Source organism: Coenobita brevimanus, chromosome 74 (assembly GCF_032717465.1).
Source record: "Coenobita brevimanus isolate Jiangsu-jjx chromosome 74, ASM3271746v2, whole genome shotgun sequence".
NCBI lineage: Eukaryota > Metazoa > Arthropoda > Malacostraca > Decapoda > Coenobitidae > Coenobita > Coenobita brevimanus.
In genome coordinates this window covers 8370213-8390091 of record NC_137027.1, presented here as the reverse complement: position 1 = coordinate 8390091, position 19879 = coordinate 8370213, and the positions used below count along the sequence as shown (strand labels likewise).

Sequence of the window (19879 nt, the reverse complement as noted above, 5' to 3'; positions counted from 1 at the left end):
CCCCTCCATCTTTGCACTTCCTTCTTCCACCAGCTTCCTCCTCATCCTTGTTTTCAGTTCATTCCTTCTACGATTCCTTCCACTAACCCTATTTCTCTCTAGTTTCCTCCTCTTCTGTTCCTCTTCACCCTCTTAGCAACTCCCTGCCTCTCCCTTAGCCTATCCCATCTAAGCTCTTCTGTCCTTCCTTCCTTTTTTTTTTTTTTTTTTCCGATAGGTTGGTAAGTGGGAAGAGAAAAGGTTTGGTTAAAAAAAAATACGGTAGATGAAAAGGAATGAAGTGTTAGGTTTTAGTTGCATGGTGTATATTACTTATGGCTAGTGTTGGATTAAGTTTGTTGTTGTTGTTGTTGTTGCCTCATTTCTATACCTTCGTGCATATTAGGGGGGGGGGGTATTTTCTTGTGTGAATTTAGGAAAGAGCTTCTAAACTAAGGTGAAGACTTCTACCAATATAATTAAGATAATGATGTGATCGAGTTTCCTACCTTCTTTTCATTTCCCACCTCTCCTTTTCCTCCCTCCTCGCCGTTCCTTCTCTCCACCCTGTTTCCTCTCCCCATCCTGTTCCCTCCCTCCACCTCTCTCTCCTAATTAAGCCCCAAGCCACACCTGCCAAAAAGTCTTCCACCAAGAGTTTCATTAAAGTTCCGTACCATCCCAGCCACAAACAAACTGATAACCTGAGCCAGGGTTTGTGATAATTAGACCAGAGCCGTTCAGGTGATTAATTTTGAAGCTTAAGCAATTAACTGGATATTGTTTACGTTCTGCGGCCTGATGATGTAGCAGCCGAACCTTTAAATACCATTCTGATCCTATGTGCTATGAAGGTGCTGTTTATCGATGTGCTTTAATTTCCCTTTTCTGTAATGCGAAAAGTAAGAGAAAGAGGAAGAGGAGGGGATCTGAGGAATGGAGAGAGGGTAGGGAGGAAAATATATAGGGTATGGTGAATAAACGGGAGAAGAAAGAAGTAACGAAAGGAATGGAAGGGATATGTAGTTTCATCTTTAAAAAGAAGGAGTTGGGATCACCGTAAAGAGGAAAAGAAATATAAATATGGGAGTACAGGAAGTGAAAAGTAGAGTGGTTCTTCTTACAAATCTGGCCTTATTGTGAACATCTTGATATGAAACAGGAACGAAGATGGACACTACAAGAAGACTGCATGACCGTAAACCTTAGGACATAATTATTGGTCTACTTTAATGCGGTAAATAATGAACTGGTGAACAATGACTTTTAACACAGTGACGCAATGTTCCAAGCCCAACAAAACTTTCAGAATATCATATGTGTGATTCATAATTCATCGACTAAAGAATGGAGGTATACAAGTGTCAGCATCTGAATGTTGAGATGGATATGTGAAATAATGAGGCGATTTAACTGAAGGAGAGAAATGAAATAACAAGGATATTTATCTGATAGAGAAATGAAGTAACGATGAGATTTAACTGAAATAGAGAAATGAAATTACGATGACATTTAACGGATAGAAAAATGAAATGAGGAGATTTAAACTGGCTCCCGATATCTAAACTCTAGTTAGTATGGTTTATCACCTACTATCTAAACTTTGTCAAGATGTAGGAGTCCTCTTCATATCAGGGCTGTACTGTCTGTTGTCTTCCCTACCACAAGTTTCCTATTCACAAGTCTTCTCGCTGCTTGTTTCCAAAGTTTCCTCGGTGCTTTCCCATTCATCCAGCCTTTTCCCTTCCTTCCATCCTCCCTCAGCCAGCAAATATTTCCCTTTTTTCTCTATCCTCATTTATTTCCCTCTGTGGTGTTCCATTTATCCTTCTTGTTCCCTTCCTTTCATCCTCTCTCTACTAGTACATACTTTTCTGTTTCCTCTATCCTCATTCATTTCTCTGTGCTTTTTCATTCATCCTGCCTATTCCCCTCCTTCCTTCCTCCCACTACCAACACATACTTTCCACCTCCCTCTATCCTCATTCACTTTCCTTCCCACGTTTTCATCCCTTAGTCTTCTAACATCTTTTTTCCTTCATTTCTTATTTTTATCACTCTTCTCCTCCTTTACTCTGCACCAGTTCACCCTTCCACTTCTCCCACTGTCTTTATCCTTCCCGTTCCCGCTTTTTCATACCGCCGCACTATAAATTTCTTCTGTTCTCTCTCACTCTATTCACACTTCTCCTCCTCCTCCTCCTCTTCCTCCTCCTCTTCCTCCTCCTCCTCCTCCTCTTTTTTGCCATTTACTTTTAGTGGATGGAAGAATAAAAATATGTACTGTATTGAGTGGAAGTGAAGTCCTTCCTCCCCATCCCTCCCTTCCTCACATTCCCTTCCTTTTCCTCTCTCCTCTTCCTTCCTCTGCCTTATTCTTTCCTCACTGCCCTTTATTCCCCCCCCTCTCTCTCCCCCTTACCTCTCTTCCCCCTCTCTTCCTTATATTTCTTCCCGTTCCCTCCTTTATCTCCCCTCCCCCTCCCTCCCTCACGTTTCTTCTCTCTTTCCTCTTATTCATTCATCCATCTGTCCTTCCTCCTCTTTTATTCTCCCTCTCTCTACCCTTTTCTACCTTGCTCTTTGTCCTTTCCTCCATCCTTCCTTCCCCTCTCCATCGCATCCCTAGTTCCCTTCCATCCATCCCTGTCTCCCATCCTCTTATATCACCAGCTCTTTAGTTTTCATCTCCTTTGCATCCTTCTCTCCCTTGCTTTTCTTCCTTTCTCCCTATCTCCATCTCTTCCTCTCTCCCTGCCTTCTCATCCTTCATGTCCCTTCCCTCCTCACCATCTTATATTCCATCCTTTCCACTATCTTCTTCCCTTGCCATCCCTTTCCTGTCACTCCCCATCTCTTCATCTTCGCCCTTCCCCTGGTCTATCCTTTCTTTAGTCCTGTCATCCCGTCCTTCCTGTCTCTCTCTCCACTTCTTTCTCTTCCTACCCATCCCTCCCTCCATCCTTCCTTTCTATCCTCTTGCCTCACCGTATCTTCGATTTTTTTTTTCGCTCTCTCTCTCTCCATTCCTTCCCCTTCTTCCTTCCCCCCCCCTCTCCCTCTCTGTATTCTTTCTCCCCTCACTCCCATTTCGTCTCCTTCTCCCTGTCATTTTCTCCCTCTTTCCCCGTTCTTTTCATATCCATTTCTTTCCATCCATCCATCCTCTCATCCGCCATCATTTTCTCTCCCCTTTCTCCCGAGCTTTCAATCCTTCCATCCATCTTCATTTTTCCCTCTACCTTCCATCCCCGTCTCTAAATTCCTCCATTCCCCTCTCCCTCCCTCCCTCACTCACTTTTATATCACCAAATCCTCATTTTTCACTTCTCTCTCTTCGTCTTTTCCTCTCCTCTCTCACTTTCCCTTTCTCCCTTGCCTCACCAGATTCACAATATTCTTTCATCTCGTTTTATCGTTCCATCTCTCACTCTTTTTTTTCCCTTTCTCCCTCCCTCCCGCTCCCATTTCTTTTCTCCTTCCCTTACATATCTCATCCCTCTCTCCTTCCCTCACTCGCTCTCTCTCTCCATCCCTCCCCCCCCCCATCCCAGTCTCCCACTTGTCACACCAAATATCTAGTTTTCATTCCTCTATCTGCATGTTTTCCTACCCCTTTCCGATTCCCTCACCTTTCCTCTCTTTTCCTTTCATCCTCTTCCTTCCTCACTTACTTTCCGTCCATCACTCCGTCCCTTCTATTCTCCCCATCCATACACCCCTTCCTGTCTCTCCACCCCTCTCGTCTTCCTTCCTATCCTATCCTCTCACTCTCCTTTCTTCTCTTTTTCTCTCCCTGTTCCTTTCTCCACGGTCATTCCTCTTTCCCCCACCCTCCAGTTTATCCTTCCTGCTCCTGATCCTATCCCTTCCTCCTTCCTCTCTCGCTCCCTCCATCCCTCCCTTGCCATCGTCTTGTCTTTCCAAATCTCCACTTTTGGTCCCATCTTGCCGAGTGGCTTAGGAGACGAGCTTTTAGTGACAGTGCATTTTACATCTCCTCCAGTCTCCTCTCCTTCTTTTACCGCGCCGCATGTCTCAAGATTTATATTTTTCGTCTTTTTCCTCTTATTTTTTTATTTCGTGTCTTTCATCCTTCCTGTTCCTCGGTCTTTTCCTCCTTTTTACCAGACGGTTTTGTTTTCTCTATTCATCTGCATTAATTGGTTGATCGGATTGTCTTGATTTTAATATTGTGTTTCTCTTTTTTACCCTCTTTCTCGATATTGTCTTTTTTTGAACTCATTATTTACGTGTCTTCTCTGTGTCATCATTTTGCTCCTGATTCTCTTCGCTTTTCGTCTCCTCTCGTCCTTTATCTCTTACATCATTAAATCTCGTCTCCGACCTTTCTAGTCCCAAAAAAATTATCCCAGGCAGTGTAAAATTGCCTTATGACAGCATGAATAAATTGTAAAATACGCCTTCTCACTAAAGAGGTGAAAACTATCTTATCGTACTCTCTTCTTACCCAGCATATGACTTGCGATCTATTTGACCTGGCGTGACCCTGCATGTGAATAGAGAGTCATGGTTTCGGCTAAGATCAAAACTTCCCATCTTTCTTCTTATCCAAGAAAATATGATCTGTGACTTGAACTGACCTTTCCTTTTCTCAGTTATAATTCACATTCTTAATACCTCATCTAACATCCTCCTTCTATCAGCTAAGATTTAAGCCCCATCTTTCGTTGTACACAGTACTGGGGCTGTTTACTGATGGTGACTGCATCGCGATTTCAACTAAAATTTGAACCTCATTTCTTTCCTTTTGCACCGAATACTTGGCTTGGGAGTAGATGAATGCTAATAAAAGGGTTTGCGGTGGGTTGATGACCCACCCTGTAAAATCATTTCACTAAAAAATTAATAAATGGTCTCGGAGTGAGGTGGAAGAAGAGAGCAGGAGAGAAAAAGAGATGCAACAGTGGAGTGGAGAGGTATGTGAATTAGAGCGGGGTAGGATGGAGAAAGGACCGCCTGATGGAGAAGGGCTGGACGACGTGATGGCGATTTGTTCGTGGCCGCTCCCTCCTGGATAGATAGAAGGATAGACAGACAGATAGATATAGATAGATAAATAGATATAGAGATGGAACTTTCAGTCTAATCTGACTATTTTCCTTCTATAGGTCAGCCTGAACCCTCTTCTCTCTCTCTCTCTCTCTCTCTCTCTTTTTCTCTCTCTTTTTCTCTCTCTCTCTCTCTCTCTCTTTTAAGCCGACATTTTTAATTATAATCTGAAATAACATAAGATTATTTTGTCCTTGTCGGGATCTCGTTAGCTGGTGGTATGTATCGAGAGCCCTATGAAGAATAATATATAAATTGACTGGCAGTAGCAAGAACAGAATATAAATGACACCTCGATCCAAAGGAATTAACCAACACTTTTACCCTGGCCTGAAGTGAACTATTTTTTTTTTTTTTTTTTTTTTTTTTTTTTTTTTGTCAGGGCTGCGTGGGCTTGACATGGTGAACATCGAGAGTCTCGGCAAAAGACTACTGTATAAATCGTTTGATAGTTGCAAGAGTAGAATATAAATGACAATCTGAATCTAAGGTAGGTAACCAATAAATCAGTCCTAACCTGACCTGACCTATCATGCTCTTGTCCTCGTGCAGGGTCGCGTGAGCTGGAGGTGGTGAGCATCGAGGGCCCCAGCGTGGTGGTCAACGGGTCGGCGTCACAGCTGGTGCTGGACTGTGTGTACCACCTGACTGAGTTTGACAAGGCCAGCCTCGTGGTGAAGTGGTACTTCAACAGACAGCCCTACCCAGTATACCAGTGGATACCACATAACAGGCCACAGGTATGTAATGGTAGTAGCGGTATTATCAGAGCTAATAACAGTACAAATGGTAGTAATAGTACCACCTGACCGAGTCTGACCAGGCCAACGTGGTGGTGACGTGGTAAGTCAGCAGACAGCCCAACCCCGTATATTAGTGAACGCCATATAACAAGCCACAGGTATGTAGTGGTAGGAGTGGAATTGGTATTAGTGGAAAAAGCAATGAAAGTGGCAGTAGTAGTGTAGTTGTGTGATGATGAAGTGGTACTTCAACAGACAGTCTTATTCAATGTAGTTTACCAGTGAATCCCTTACAACAGACCATAGGTGTGACGGTAGCAGCAGTGGTATCCAACTAAGAGTGAGTCATAGGGGCCTCAGTGTTAACATCCTGACCCCTTTTCCTGCAGCCACACGATTTTATTCAGCTTGCATCCCTCGTAGTAAAGGTCAGGAAACGATCTCCATTAACCCCGTGGCCTCCTTTTGCGCTCGCGTTGGCCGGCACTTCACCTTTCACTACCTTACTCAGCTGAAACTTTATACATTTTATTTTTAGTGGCGCGGAATGGAGGTTGAGAGGGGCTTTGTTGGCGATGGTTACGAGGGATGGTGAGAAGGAAGTTGGAACCGTGCTGTTTCTCTCTCTCTCTCTCTCTCTGAGAAAGAGAGAGAGAGAGAAAAACAGAGAGACGATTGTTTGTATATCCATCTATCTCACCCGTCAGAAACATATGAATTAAGACCGAGGCAAAGAGGGAAGGGAGGAACGGAGCTATAGAACTGAAGAAGGGAGTATTTGATATACCGTATCGTATTACGTGCCTTATAACCACGTGTGGAGGAAGCATATAACTGTCAGGGGAGCAAATAGTCCTCAGAAGTTTTAAAATACATTACACACTCGCAGTGTTGGCAAAATACGAGGGTTTGCATCTTGTCTGATGTTCATGTCCTGGCAAAATACACAAACTGATAGCCGGATATTACAGCTCTCCCTTAAAAAAATAGCACGGTGTGTATGGCTGAATTTATCATGGAGTTTATATTAAATAGAGGGATACAGGCTGATCGAACAAGGGAAACAGAAAAAAAAAAAATAACGGTAAGAAAAGCATGATGTAAAAGGGTCAAAGAAAAGATATGAATGAAACAGGCGAGTTGAAGATATGAGTAACGAAGAGCTGATGTAAAAGGAAACGAAAGATAGATAGATTAATAGACAGATACAGACAGACAGACAAACAGACAGGCAAACAGACAGACACCGACAAAAAGAAAAAAGAAAAAAGAAAGAAATTCATGGAAAAGTGATATAAAGACCTGGAGAAGGGAACAAGAGAATAAAAAGAGAAGGAAGAATGAAGGCAGCGGGAGAGTGAGTGAGTGAAGAGTAATGTAACCTGATTAGATCCCCTTCCATCCCCCTCATAAAACTCTCAATTTAGCAAAGAGACTCCAAGAACCCGGAAGAAGGAAGGAGAGAAGGCTGTGAGGGAGATGAGAGAGATTTTGGGGTAAGACTTGAGAGCCAGTTAAGACCCTCTGAGTTTTCTTAGGTCTTCCCCTTAGACAGACCGCTTTCTTTCATTTCTGCTTTTCATGGCAGTTCCTTTTATCGATGCTCTATCTCCCAGTTCTTTCATTTGATTCCTGATGTTGGAGAGGAGCGCCTTCTTGCGGTGTGCTGACACAGTGGGGCGGTTCCGTTGCCTGGTTATGCAAACGCCCTTCAGTCTCCCTCTCTAACTCCTGAAAGAGGGATGGTGGACCGCAGGAGGGGGAACAATCAGTCTGTTAGATTCACATTCCAGTGATCCTGGGGTTACAACTCCTACTACATTATTTGAGTCTTCTTTCTTATCGCAATACCATTCCTGAACATTCTCGCCCTCTCTCACGCCGACTCTTGAAAAAATAATGACAGCATAAAGTGAGTTTCTTGATTAGCTCACAGCACAATGGGGTGATAGACCCGTGTAAACGTAAAAATAGTCAGTCACTTTTACCAGCTTCGTGTAACACAAACTCTGGGGATACGAAAGTCCAACAGGCTTGTTTATTACCGTTTTGTTATTACTTTTGGTGTTGTTATTGTTGTTGTTTCCTCTATGAAAAAACTCCGATTTCCTTTTACCCCCCGATCTTGACCTATCCTACAACCATCGTGTTCTCTCGGCGAACTCTATCACCATACCCACCATTATCTCAGCCATCCTTCTCACTCCTCTGTAGTTATGTCAGTCACCCGAGGATCCTCATCTCTACCCCCTTCGTCCTTCCTTCCTTCTACCACCCACCCACCCTTTCCCAATCACTCCTCCCACCATCCACCCTTCCCCCTTCCCTCCTCCCATCATCCACCCTTCCCCCTTCCTTCCTCCCACCACCCACCCTTCCCCTACCGTCAAATCTCCTTAATAAAAGTTTTAATAATTCCAATATCAGTAACCATTTCCTCCATAGGACTGATTTGGGACACCTGGTTTCATAGGCCTGACCCAGTTCGGGCTTGTGTGGTCTGAAAAATATGTAGTTGACTTAAGGTAACTTGAAATGATGTGCACTGAATTAAAACTAGTATTCTCTTTCACAAAATTTTTCACGTTTTCTCTGACACTGTTTGTGGTTATCGAATGGACCACCTCTCATCCGCACACACTGTCACACTTTCTCACACTACCTCTAATCAAAGCCATCATTCACACTATCTTTCCCACACTCTCATACTACCTCTTATCCGCACGCGGACCCTGGGTGTACACCATGACAATCATCACTGAAGCCGTCACAGTCATCCCTAAAATAATCACACGCATCACTCACATCATTTCAGTCATCACTTACACTATCACAGACACCGCTAACACCAACTTTCGGCCTCTCTCACAATACCTCTAATCCCTATACACTATCTCTCACACACTCTCACTCTAACTCTAATCCCTACACATTATCTTTCACACATTCTCTCACACTGCATCTAATCCCTACACCACTAGCACTATCTTTCAAACTCTCTCACACTACCTCTAACCCCTAGGCACTATCTCTCACTCATACTCTTTCCCACTACCTCAAATCCCTACTCACTATCTCTCACACACTCTCTCACACTCCCTCTAATCCCTAAACATTATCTTCCATCCCCACACAGGATCTAGGGATATTGAAGGGTCGAGTGAACCTGGACTACGTGGTGTCAGAAGATGATTACTCCCAACACCGCGCCCTGGCCATCCTCACCCCCACCACGGAGCTCAGTGGAGAGTACACCTGCTGGATATCCTCATTTCAGAACGAAGATTACAAGAGGAAGGACGTCATCATTTATGGTAGGATATTCATGACATCGTGGGTCGTACTACATTTCAGAATTGTCGTTACACATTTTCTTTAGCGATTTGTTATGCACATTACATCTTAACGTTCTCTTGTTTGCAGACTTTCTAGATACTAAAGTAGTATAAGTATCATACTAAAGGCTGTAATGTCGGGGTGTAATATGATCAGTATATCGCTAAGGAAGAGGCCCTAACAATGATATACTTTCTAAAATACCTTCTAGAATACCACCCTTTAACCATACCTGTAGACATTAACAACATTTATCATCACAAAATATATTCTTTCTTCCTCGACCAACCCCCAGTCCAGCCCATCCCACCAACTCCTCGCCACTCACCTTACCCATTTCTGTTCTCATGGGAATATTATCTGTGGTACGCCCGTATACGCTTTGTGTGTGTGTGTGTGTGTGTGGTCGTGAATTGGAATGTGGTGTGATTCTGGATGTAGGTGTGGGTATATGCGAGTGAATGAGCAAGGAACAGTACTGGGGTGCATACATGACAGCCCCATTCCAACCCACAGTACACAATGACTCTTAGCTCGCAAATCACCCACTCTTTCCTCCTTCCCTCTCACTGCGCGCTGTAATGGCAACGTTAAAACTGATAAATGATCCCCTTGTTTGTTGACTTTATTCTCTAGCAATTAGGAAAGGCTTTACAATTCACGAGTTCGCTCCGTATTTTTTTTTTTTCCTGAGAGAGACTACCATTGTGGAGACATGTGGACTAAGATAAGAGAGTGATGAGAAAAAGAAGGAAGAGAAATACTGGTAGGAGAGCAATGGAGAGAAGGAAGAGGGAAGGAGGAAAGAGAAGGAAGGATGGGAGACAGCAACAAGCACACCAAAACTATGTACAGTAGTCCCAGTCCAGTGCACGAAACAATGAAATGTGTCTAAAAAAAATAATTATAATAATATTAATGCCAAAGTTAGCCCCCAAAGTTTTCTGCAACGATTCCGGTTGCTATAGAAACGATTTTTCTTAGAACTTTCTCCTCCTCCTCCTCCTCCTCCTCCTCCTCCTCCTGCTGGATAAATGACCTGCCTTGCCCATTTCTCACGCAGTTTTTGGAATGGGAAAAAGAATGATAAATGCGTGGAAACAATGATACCTAACACCGAGGAAATTAGAATGTAGACAGTTAATGGAAGCAGTTTAGAAGTATTCACAGGGAGGGAAAGAGGGAAGGAAGAAAGGAAGAAAAAAGGAGAAAGATGGAGGGAGGAGGGGTGGAAGATGAGAGAAAGGGAGAGGAAGAAAAGAGAAGGAGGAGGGATGGAGAATGAGGAAAGAGGGAATAAAAAGAAGAGAGAGGGAATAAACTTGGCAGCCGAAGTGAATAAAGTTAGAGAGGAAGAGAGAAGGAACATGGAAGAAGAGAAAGAAAAATGAAGCAAAGAGAAGGTAAATGGAAGACAGTAGGAAGATAAGAGAGAAAACGGAAGGAAAAGAGAAAGAGGGAAAGAAAATGGAAGGAGGAGAGGAGATAAAAGAAAGTGGAAGGAAGAGAGAAGGAGATGAAGGAGAGTGGAATGTAGAGAGAAGGACGGGCGGAAGACAATTGAGGGAAACGAGAGAAGAAAGATAGAAGGAAGAAAGAAAGCAGAGGGTAGCGAGAATGAAGACGGGAGGAAGAGAAAGAATGAAAGGAAGAGAGGGGAGGAGAATGAAAGGGAGCGAAAGAGGAGAGGAAAAAGAGGTGGGGAATCAAGAGGAACCGACGCTGAAATAAGAAGGGACTGAAATGAGTCCGGACAGCCACATAATACAAGAAGAATTCCAGCCATTTTAAAGCTCTCTTGTTGCCGGATGGAGAGATATGAGAGTGAGGAGAGAGAGGGGAGGAGGAGAAGGGAGAGACGGGGGGACGAGAAGGGAGAGACGGGGGGAGGAGAAGGGAGAGAGGGGGGAGGAGAAGGGAGAGAGGAGGAAGAGAAGGGAGAGAAGAAGAAGGGGGGAAGGAGAAAGGAGGAAGAAGGAGGAGTTAAAGGACGGAAGAGGAAAAAGATAGGGAACAGAAGAAGGAGAAGCAATAGAGAAGTGAAGTTTCATAGAACGAGGAGAGAAGTACAGAGAGGAAGAAGGAGGGAGGGAAGAGAAAAGGAAACAAGACAAGAGAAAGAGAAGGTTTGATGAAAGAAGCAGAGAAGGAAGGGGAACATAGGGAAGCAGAAGAGATACCGAAAAGTCAGGTGGAAGTAAATGGTGAGAGGGAAATGGAAAGGAGAGGATAAAGGAAAGGAGAAGAGGCGGAAGGAGGAGAGAAGAAAGAAGAACGAGAGATGGAAAAACCGGGAGAGAAGAGGGAGGGAAGGAGAGGAGATGGGTATGTAGAAGAGAGAGAGGAGGAGAGAAAGAAGTAGAAGGAGAAGGGGGAAGGGACAGAAGAGGAAAATGAAAGGAGATGAGAGTATGGAAGTAGAAGAAAGGAGATGAGAGAGGGAAAAGATAACAAAGGAAATGAGAAACGGAAGAGGCAAGGCTACAGAAAAGTAAAAGAGAATGTAATACAGAAATAGAGAAAAGGAAATGAGGAAGACTGGAAAGAAGAATAAGAAAGCAGTCAAACAGGAAATAAAATGAAATAAAGGAAAAAAGATGCGAGACGAAGAAGGAAAAGAAAGGGGAAAAGAGAAAAGTCGTTAAAAATTATACTGTAAAAATCAATACTTCAGTCACTTAAATTTGGTTAAGATTTTTTCTTTCTGCATATTTTCCGTAACTCAGTGGAGGAATCAGACAAGACTACGGCTCCACATCCTTTCCACAATACTTCTTCGCGAGTAACATCATATCCTAGCGTTAATCATCTTGCTACAGCTCGGCATTCAAGACGGAGAGATGGCAGCTTTACGACAAATTAAAGTGAACAGAGTATGGGCGCGCTCTTTGGCGGCGGACACATCACGCCGAGGACACCAAATACAGGGTGGTCCACATATAACCCTCCTCTTTCACTACGTCAGATTGATTTTTGGTATGTTATAGGGACGGCCCAGTCAGAAGTATCAGCGTCTATCCTGCATCATTCTCTTTTCCTACTCCCAGTGCCTCACCCCCGCCCACACCAACAGACTGAGCCGTCCCTGCAAAACATAGATACCATCAAGTGAGTTTCTAGCGAAGCGCTGTTTACGGACTGTCCCATGATTATATTCTTGCTACTTCCAGACGATTTTGTTCAGTTGATGAGAGCACCCAGGTAATGGCGGGTTTATTGAGGTCTGTATCCAACCCCTTCATGAAACGTCTCCTCTGACCTGCATAAAATCGTCTGGTGAGAGCAAGGGTTAACGAAAAGAGGTGGCCGTACTGAAAGAGTTATCAAAAGTAGGACAGAAAAGAGTATGGAGAACTGAGAGACGCGCACGCAAACACGCACACGTATACGTATACATAAATACACACACACACACACACGCACACACATCACCCCCTTCCCCCACACACTCTCCCCATCTCCCATAACCCTGTCCCTTTTCAAAACTGGCCATGTATTTTTCAACTAATTTCGCGTTTGATGGTCGAGTAACTTAATTTGTGTTTGTGTGAATGGCGCGAGATTGCCCTGTTTAGCTCTGATAGGCTTGATATCGCTGACTGACACTGATACCACTTTGATACTGCTGGTTTTCATTTTATCTCACTCTGTCTCTCTCTGTTTGGCTGTATCTGTCTATTTATCTAGTTAGCTAGCTATGTGTCTATCTATCTATTTATCTATATTTCTCTCTCACTCCTTTCTTTCTCCCCCTCTCCCTCCCTTCTCCCCCTCTCTCCCTCACTCCCCCCTCCCTTCTCCCCCCTCTTCATTCCTCTTCCTGTCTCCCTTCTCCCCCTCTCCCTCCCTCTCCTCCCCAGCACAGATTTCCATATAAATAATCAGCCTTGTACGTAATTACAGCTGTGTCTATTTAATATTCATCCAGCCTGGTGGTGTGACAGTACAACAATGGAGTTTTGGAGATATCGTAACTTCTCTCCCTCGGCGATTTATTCTTCTCGTCACACCTTAATGTTCTCTTCCATATTAGTGATGCAAACTGTGTCGATGTTAAAACTCGATAAATCATAATTTAAAGGGGAAGGTTAAAGTGAAGTGTGCAAAATAAATCGCTAAGTAAGAGGTGCTCCGAAACCTCCTATGCCACCCACAATACAGTTCAGTTAGTTTCATTTTCCTACATTCTCTTCATATTTTTTGTTTTAATCCATGGGTTTTGCTCTTCGTATTGGCATTCTTATACAGGGTTAAGATGATGATGATGATGATGATGATAATGGTTCCCTTTATACGTGCATCATTAGTTAGTGCAATCATCTGTTGGTGGAAAGTTAGATGATGATGATGATGATGGATTCTTTCAAAAAAAAAAAAAAAAAATGTCTATGTTGCCTTTCACAACGCCGAGCGCATATGTAACTGAAGGTTTATATTTACTGTAGCCTATATCGCGTTGTATTTGCTGCTCTTCTCACCACCGTCCCCTTTGACCCCTTCACTGGTGTAACATTTCCCTTATTCCATTACGACCACCACCAGGCGATCTTATTCTCCTCTTGTACACTTGTATTTCTCCTTCAGTCCAGTCAGTGTTCGTGTATAAAGCAATGAACTCTCTTTTAGTATGAGTCTGGGCCTGACATAAAGATGGTTTCAAGCCCATTCCCACAGATTCTTTCATAAACTCAGTAAAGTAGAAAAAAGTAGTTGTCCTATTCAAGGTGTTAATTCAGTTAGATGAGTTAAGTTAGGCCCAGACAAGTCAGGTTAGCGATCCGGCCTACTAACAACGGATGGCAGTGTGTGGGAACGGTATCCTCTGCAGCGTCGAGTAGATCTTAATTTGCTTCCCGACGTAGTTAGTGAGGGTAACGAGGCTGTTAGAGCGTGACCCGCCTGCTGAGTGAGGGGAGAGGTGTGGGTGGACTCGAAGGAAGTGTGGCAAAGAATGAGAGTGTGAAAAAGGAAAAAAATATCGATGTGGGGATGGAAAAACGGCGGGGTTGGCGGAGAGTAATGGACAGATTGGAGTAGGATACTGAAGGGTGTGGTTAGGGAAAGGATTTGGCGGAAAATGGCAAAGGATAAAATAAAATGAAAATAAAAATCAATAAAGAGTGTTGAAAAGCGGTGGAGACGAGTGTGCTGAATGGACTGGGTGTACAGGAGAAGGGAACAGTGTGAAAAACAAAAATCGATAAAGGTGTACAAACGGTGGGCGCAGGACTGGGTCGATGATAGGTAAAAAAAAAAAGTGTAACAAAAAAAAATCGAGTTGGAGCGAGATAAAAGGTAGGGTGGATGAGGAGCTGTGTAAATTGGACTGGGGTGGGAGTGTGTGGTCAGGGAGGGGATGTGGGATTATGAAAAAAATCAGTGTTGAGTGAAAGACACACGTACTGTACATACTGGCCAGTCTCACACATCCCCGTCCATCTTACACGTCCGCCTATCCATCATCACCGTCACGTTGAGGGGACGATCTGCGGTGTTCTGAAGGTGTTCCCCGGAAATCATCACCCCATTTTCACCTCTGCCGCACACACACACACACACACACACACACACACACCTCGCCCAGCCTCCCCGACCCTTCATTATCTCCTACCTACTTCACACCCCCACCTATGCCCCTCCCACCTCACCCTCAATCTCACACCTCCGCCTCACCCCCGACACCAACCTTGACAAACGACCGCTCGCTAAATTACTGGCCGGGGAAAAAGCCGAGTTTCCCAGTTTAAGTTCGTTTGGGGAGGGTCGATTTTTTTAGGGGGTGAGTCACAGGGAAGAAGTGATGAAGAACTGACAGGGAAAATTGACGGGGGGATCGAGGGGAGAAAACTAACGGCGAAGAGTGGTGAGAAAGAGTTGAAGGGGGAGAAAAATGATGGAAAGGAAATAATGGAAGAAGTGACGATGAGTTGACAGGGAGAACTGATGGAAAGGAATTGGCGGAGGAAAGTCGATGGGAAAGGGTTGATGGAGGAGAGTGATGGGAAGAAATTGACGGGAAGTAGCGTTTAAAAATTGAAGGGAAGGAATTGCTACAAAGGAGCTGATTAAAGAAAATGGTTGAAGGAACTGGCGGAGCTTGGGCAGAGAGAGGGTGGACTCGCCTCCAGTTAACCTCTGCCCGTATCAGTACTTGCCTAAAGGTTAATGAAGACTGTATGTAACCCGTTTAGTTCTAAAAGTACCTGTATATGCTAAGCTGAATGACACCGTATTTGCATGGCAAGATCAGAGCGGAAAATAGGTCATTATTCTTAAGCGGTTAAGTGACAAGTGGAACACTAAGAGTACATTGATAAACAAAGTGACGTGGTACTTCATGTGGTGATGCTTTTGAAGACCATGCTCCCTCCTTTAGCTTGAATAAGATGTAGGAGCATATATTCTGGGATACCGAGGTGTATTGTGAATTGCGTATAACTATACGCACGGAACATGCCAGATTTCACATCCCCCGCCTAAATAATGACCACGGATATCCTAGGGGTTCAGGGGGCAAAGTGTGTGGCATGAAGGGAACATGAGTCTGCAAGTATCATGAAGGCCGTTATCCAACCCTAAACGGTATCCAGCTGAGGAAACTCATGTACTGACACACAATTGAGTTGATGGAACGATGATGATGATGATGATGATGATGATGATGACGATGATGATTATCATTATCATTTTATGGTCTACGTCTCCTCCAGTCTCCTCTCCTGTCCCTTCCATCCTGCCGACTGAAAGCACCCTGGCTACTTTCAGTACATCATTTCTCATATTCTCCTTCACATTTTTATTTTATCACGCCTTGTTCATTCTCCCCCCCTCCCTCCGTCATCACTGTTGTTTGTACCCCTTTCTTTTACTGTTCTACTACTTGTCTGTCCCTATCTCTTTCCCTGTCCTTTCCTCCTTTTCTTCCTCCTCCTTTGTCTGTCTCTCTGCCCTTCACTATCTTTATAGCATTTTCCTTATCTCTTTTTCCCTTTCATTACCCTTTCTTCCTCTGCTGTCCGCTCTCCTCCACCCCTTTGCCGTCCTCCATTACTCCTCAGCCCTTCTTTCCTCCTCCTCTCCTGTCCTCTTCCTCCACTGTCTCCACATGACCTCCCCCTTCCTCCCCTCTCCCTCCACTATCTCCTCTCCTCTCCCCCTCTCCTGCTGTTAAATAAATGATGATATAGATTTTCCTTTATGGCCTCGTAAAGCTTGGCCGTCCCTCCCAAGTTTACACTCCCTTAGCCTGTTTCCCTATGTTTCCTCTCACACCTGATTCTTTTTTTTTTTTTCTGAATACACTTTCTCTTTTCCTGCCACCTTTTCTCTACGATGGCGTCTTAACCCCTTTCACCTGAAGACTTATTTTTAGTTTATTGATGCTACTTCCAGATTGCTTTGGTCAGTTCAGGAGAGATTTCCTTGAACTGGACTGGTTAAGTACTCGGATAGCCATGATAATCTCACCCATTACTAGAAACTATTTCTAATCTGAATAAAAATGGTTTGGTCGAGACAAGAATTAACTAAAAAATAATGTATCCAGACTGAAGAGGTTAAATGAGTCTGTTTATGCCTCATCCAACCTGTTTTACTTGTAGAGGCTGCCTCTTCAGTACTAGGACGTCCAAGAGATTCAGTAATTGTATGATGTATTCCATTTGTTTTATTTTTTATTTATTGTTTATTTATTTCTTATTATCATGACAGCAGGATACTCGTAATCTCTCTCTCTCTCTCTCTCTCTCTCTCTCTCTCTCTCTCTCTCTCTCTCTCTCTCTCGTAGTGATCCATTTAGAGATAGCTTTCATATAATACAGTCACCCTTAACCCACTCATAGTAGGGACAGCTCTAATATTCTGTTCCCGCAAACACCAGATGAAGTTATTTAGCTGAGTAAGTCATAGGAGCCCTTCCCCTTCCCTTTCCCCTTCCCCTTTCCCTTCCCCTTTCCCTTCCCCTCCCCCTTTAGCCACCACAAGCCAGCGTGAAATTAGTGCCCCCTTTCGCCCTTGAGGCCTGAACCTGCCCTAATTACAGCCCAGCAACAATCACTCTTCTTGATTGGTACACACACACACACACACACACACACACACACACACACACACACACACACACACATAACTCTTCTTGATTGTGAGACACACACATATACACATCGCTCCTTCACACACACACACACACACACACACACACACCGCCTTAGAGAAGTGTGTTTATATTAACCCCCCTCACCCTGTACACCCAGCGCCTGCCTCGGAGGTGTCACTCAGTTACCACAAGCCTGGTGCAGACCGTGTGGTAGTGTCGTGTCGCGCCGGGCGGGTCTTTCCTGCACCAGACATCGCCATCTACAGGAGCTCACCCGCCGCTGACAGGTGAGAGAGAGAGAGAGAGAGAGAGAGAGACTTACTGGCTGATACATATATTGTCTGAGTGTCGAGTGACTGACTCACCAAATTGATTGATGACTGACTAGTTGTTTAAGGGATTTAATGACTGAGTGACTGAATGGCTGATTGAGTTCCTGATACCAGGAGATTAATTATTTGCCTAATTTTATGACTGATCTATGTACTGCATATTTTGCCGGGCGCCTAACGTCAGAATCCATTCAGCCGCGACAGAAATCCCTAACTACTTGGCCCCGGGGCGTCCCTCCTAAGCTGAATAACATTGTCTGACGTTAGTGGGAGAGGTTAAGTTCCCAGTCGCCATTCCCTCGTTCCTCTCGTGGACGCCTTCCTTCATGTACTGTACAGTTCTCCCATTAAAAGAAAAAAGTACCTGACGTTTTTCCTTCCTCATATTCTTAAGCAAGGGATGAAAAGTTTGAAATAGTCACCAGAAACTGAAATACTCGTACTCGTATTCTCCATGGATGTGTATGTCTGCAGTTCCTACTTATTGACTGAGAAGAAACAAGTTTATACAACCTATGAAATATATTATCCATTCAGAAATATCTGCTTTAATGAAAAACGGGAACAGCAAGAACATTCACTGTGAAATCGTTGATCGCCTGACTGCAGATATAAATGTATTTTTGATCGAGTATTTCTCTTTTCTTTTGATTGTTTCATGTTTAATTTAGCATTGGAGTGAGAGATTTGCTTTCCGATACACTGCCAGATTGTAAGCCTCATTTTTCTATCTCTTTTCAACACGAGCAAGTCTAATTTTTTTTCGCGGGGCGTCTTTTCATCACGAGTTCTGATCCTCTTTTCCCATTCTCGAGCGCATCCCATCTGAATTTAATCGCCTTGAAACTTTTCCCTTTGCCCCGGTGTTGTGTGTGAGGCTCCGGATGGTTGCAGTATTTCTCCGAGCGAGTTGGGGATCCAGGAAGGCAATATTCTGTTTAATAAAGGACGTTCCGAAGTTGTGTCGGTCTGAACGGTGAGTTGTGCTGAAACTCTTGATTGGTTTATGCTGGTAGCGTTCCGTGCATTTTTTTTCAATAGTTCTGACAGGTGAAAAACTTTATTGAGACTCCTTTTTGTGCTTGAACTACTATTTTTCTCTGTGTATGCGATATTTTATGCGTAGGCTACCACTTCCCGCCCTCCCGACACACAGACTTCCATTAGCTTTCTTACACTGTTCTTATTTTATCCTTATCGTATTACCCTTAACTTTATTACTTATATTGCCTATTTCCCCCCCCCCCTCCTCAGACGGTCGGTGTTGGAGGGGGAGGGGCGTGAGGACAGCTGCCACTTCTGTTACCTTACTATGATCTTTATCATATTACCCTTAATACTATCATTATTATGTGTATTGTCTCTCCCCCCACACGGTTGATGCTAGAGGGAGCGTGTGTGTACAGGCGCCACTTCTGTTATCATTAGTATACAGTATTGTTCTTATTTTTATCCTAGTAATAGTGCCCATAACTATGTTATATATATTGTCTATCCCACCCAGACGGTCGGTGTTGGAGGGGGCGCGTGTGAACAGCCGCCACTTCAATTATCGTTCATATTTTGTCCTTATATTTATCATTATCATATTTTCCTTATCAATATCCTTATTATATTGTCCTTAACTTTATTGTATATGGTCTAACCCCCCCCCACCCAGACGGTCGGTGCTGGAGGGGGCGCGTGTGGACAGCCGCCATTTCTCTGAGTTGGGTTACTTCAACATCAGCATCGAACTGGAGGCGTTTGACTTCGAGCTGGACGCTGAGACCATGTTTGAGTGTGTGCTGACCATCCCTGACACGGAGTACAGAGTGCACGAGAAGATACTGTACTTACCAGGTAATGTACTAACACGTGTACTGTACTACCCCATGTACTGATCATGTTTGAATGTGTGCTGACCATCCCTTACGCGGAGTACAGAAGATATTGTACTTACCAGATAATGTACTTACCCTTGTACTGTTCTAACCCATGTACTGACTTGCCTTTGTACTGTACTAACCCAGTACTGATTTGCCTTTGTACTGTACTGACCCATGTACTGCCTTACCTTTGTACCGTACTAACCCATGCAGTGACTTACCCTTGTGCTGTACTAACCTATGTAATGACGACGTCTGGGTACTGACGATCCCAGACACCGAGTATAGAAAGCACGAGAAGTTACAATTCTTATCAGGCGATGTACTGACCTGTGTACTGCGCAAACCCATGTACTGACCATATCTGAGTGTGTACTGACCATCCCTGACACAGAATACAGGGTGCAGGAGAATATATTGCATTTCCAAGGTACTCTACTAATCAGTGTGCTG

At 43.9% G+C, this 19879-nt stretch overlaps 1 protein-coding gene across 1 annotated transcript in view; it reads left to right on the top strand.

Moving 5' to 3' along the window:
* Positions 1 to 19879, top strand: part of LOC145407678 (uncharacterized) — a 133049-nt gene that overhangs the window by 68718 nt on the left and 44452 nt on the right. Inside the window, exons 2-5 of the mRNA XM_080278546.1 lie at positions 5605 to 5792; positions 8932 to 9109; positions 17384 to 17513; positions 19219 to 19400. Of these exons, the coding sequence (XP_080134672.1) occupies positions 5605 to 5792; positions 8932 to 9109; positions 17384 to 17513; positions 19219 to 19400 (678 nt within the window). The remainder of the gene's footprint in view (positions 1 to 5604; positions 5793 to 8931; positions 9110 to 17383; positions 17514 to 19218; positions 19401 to 19879) is intronic.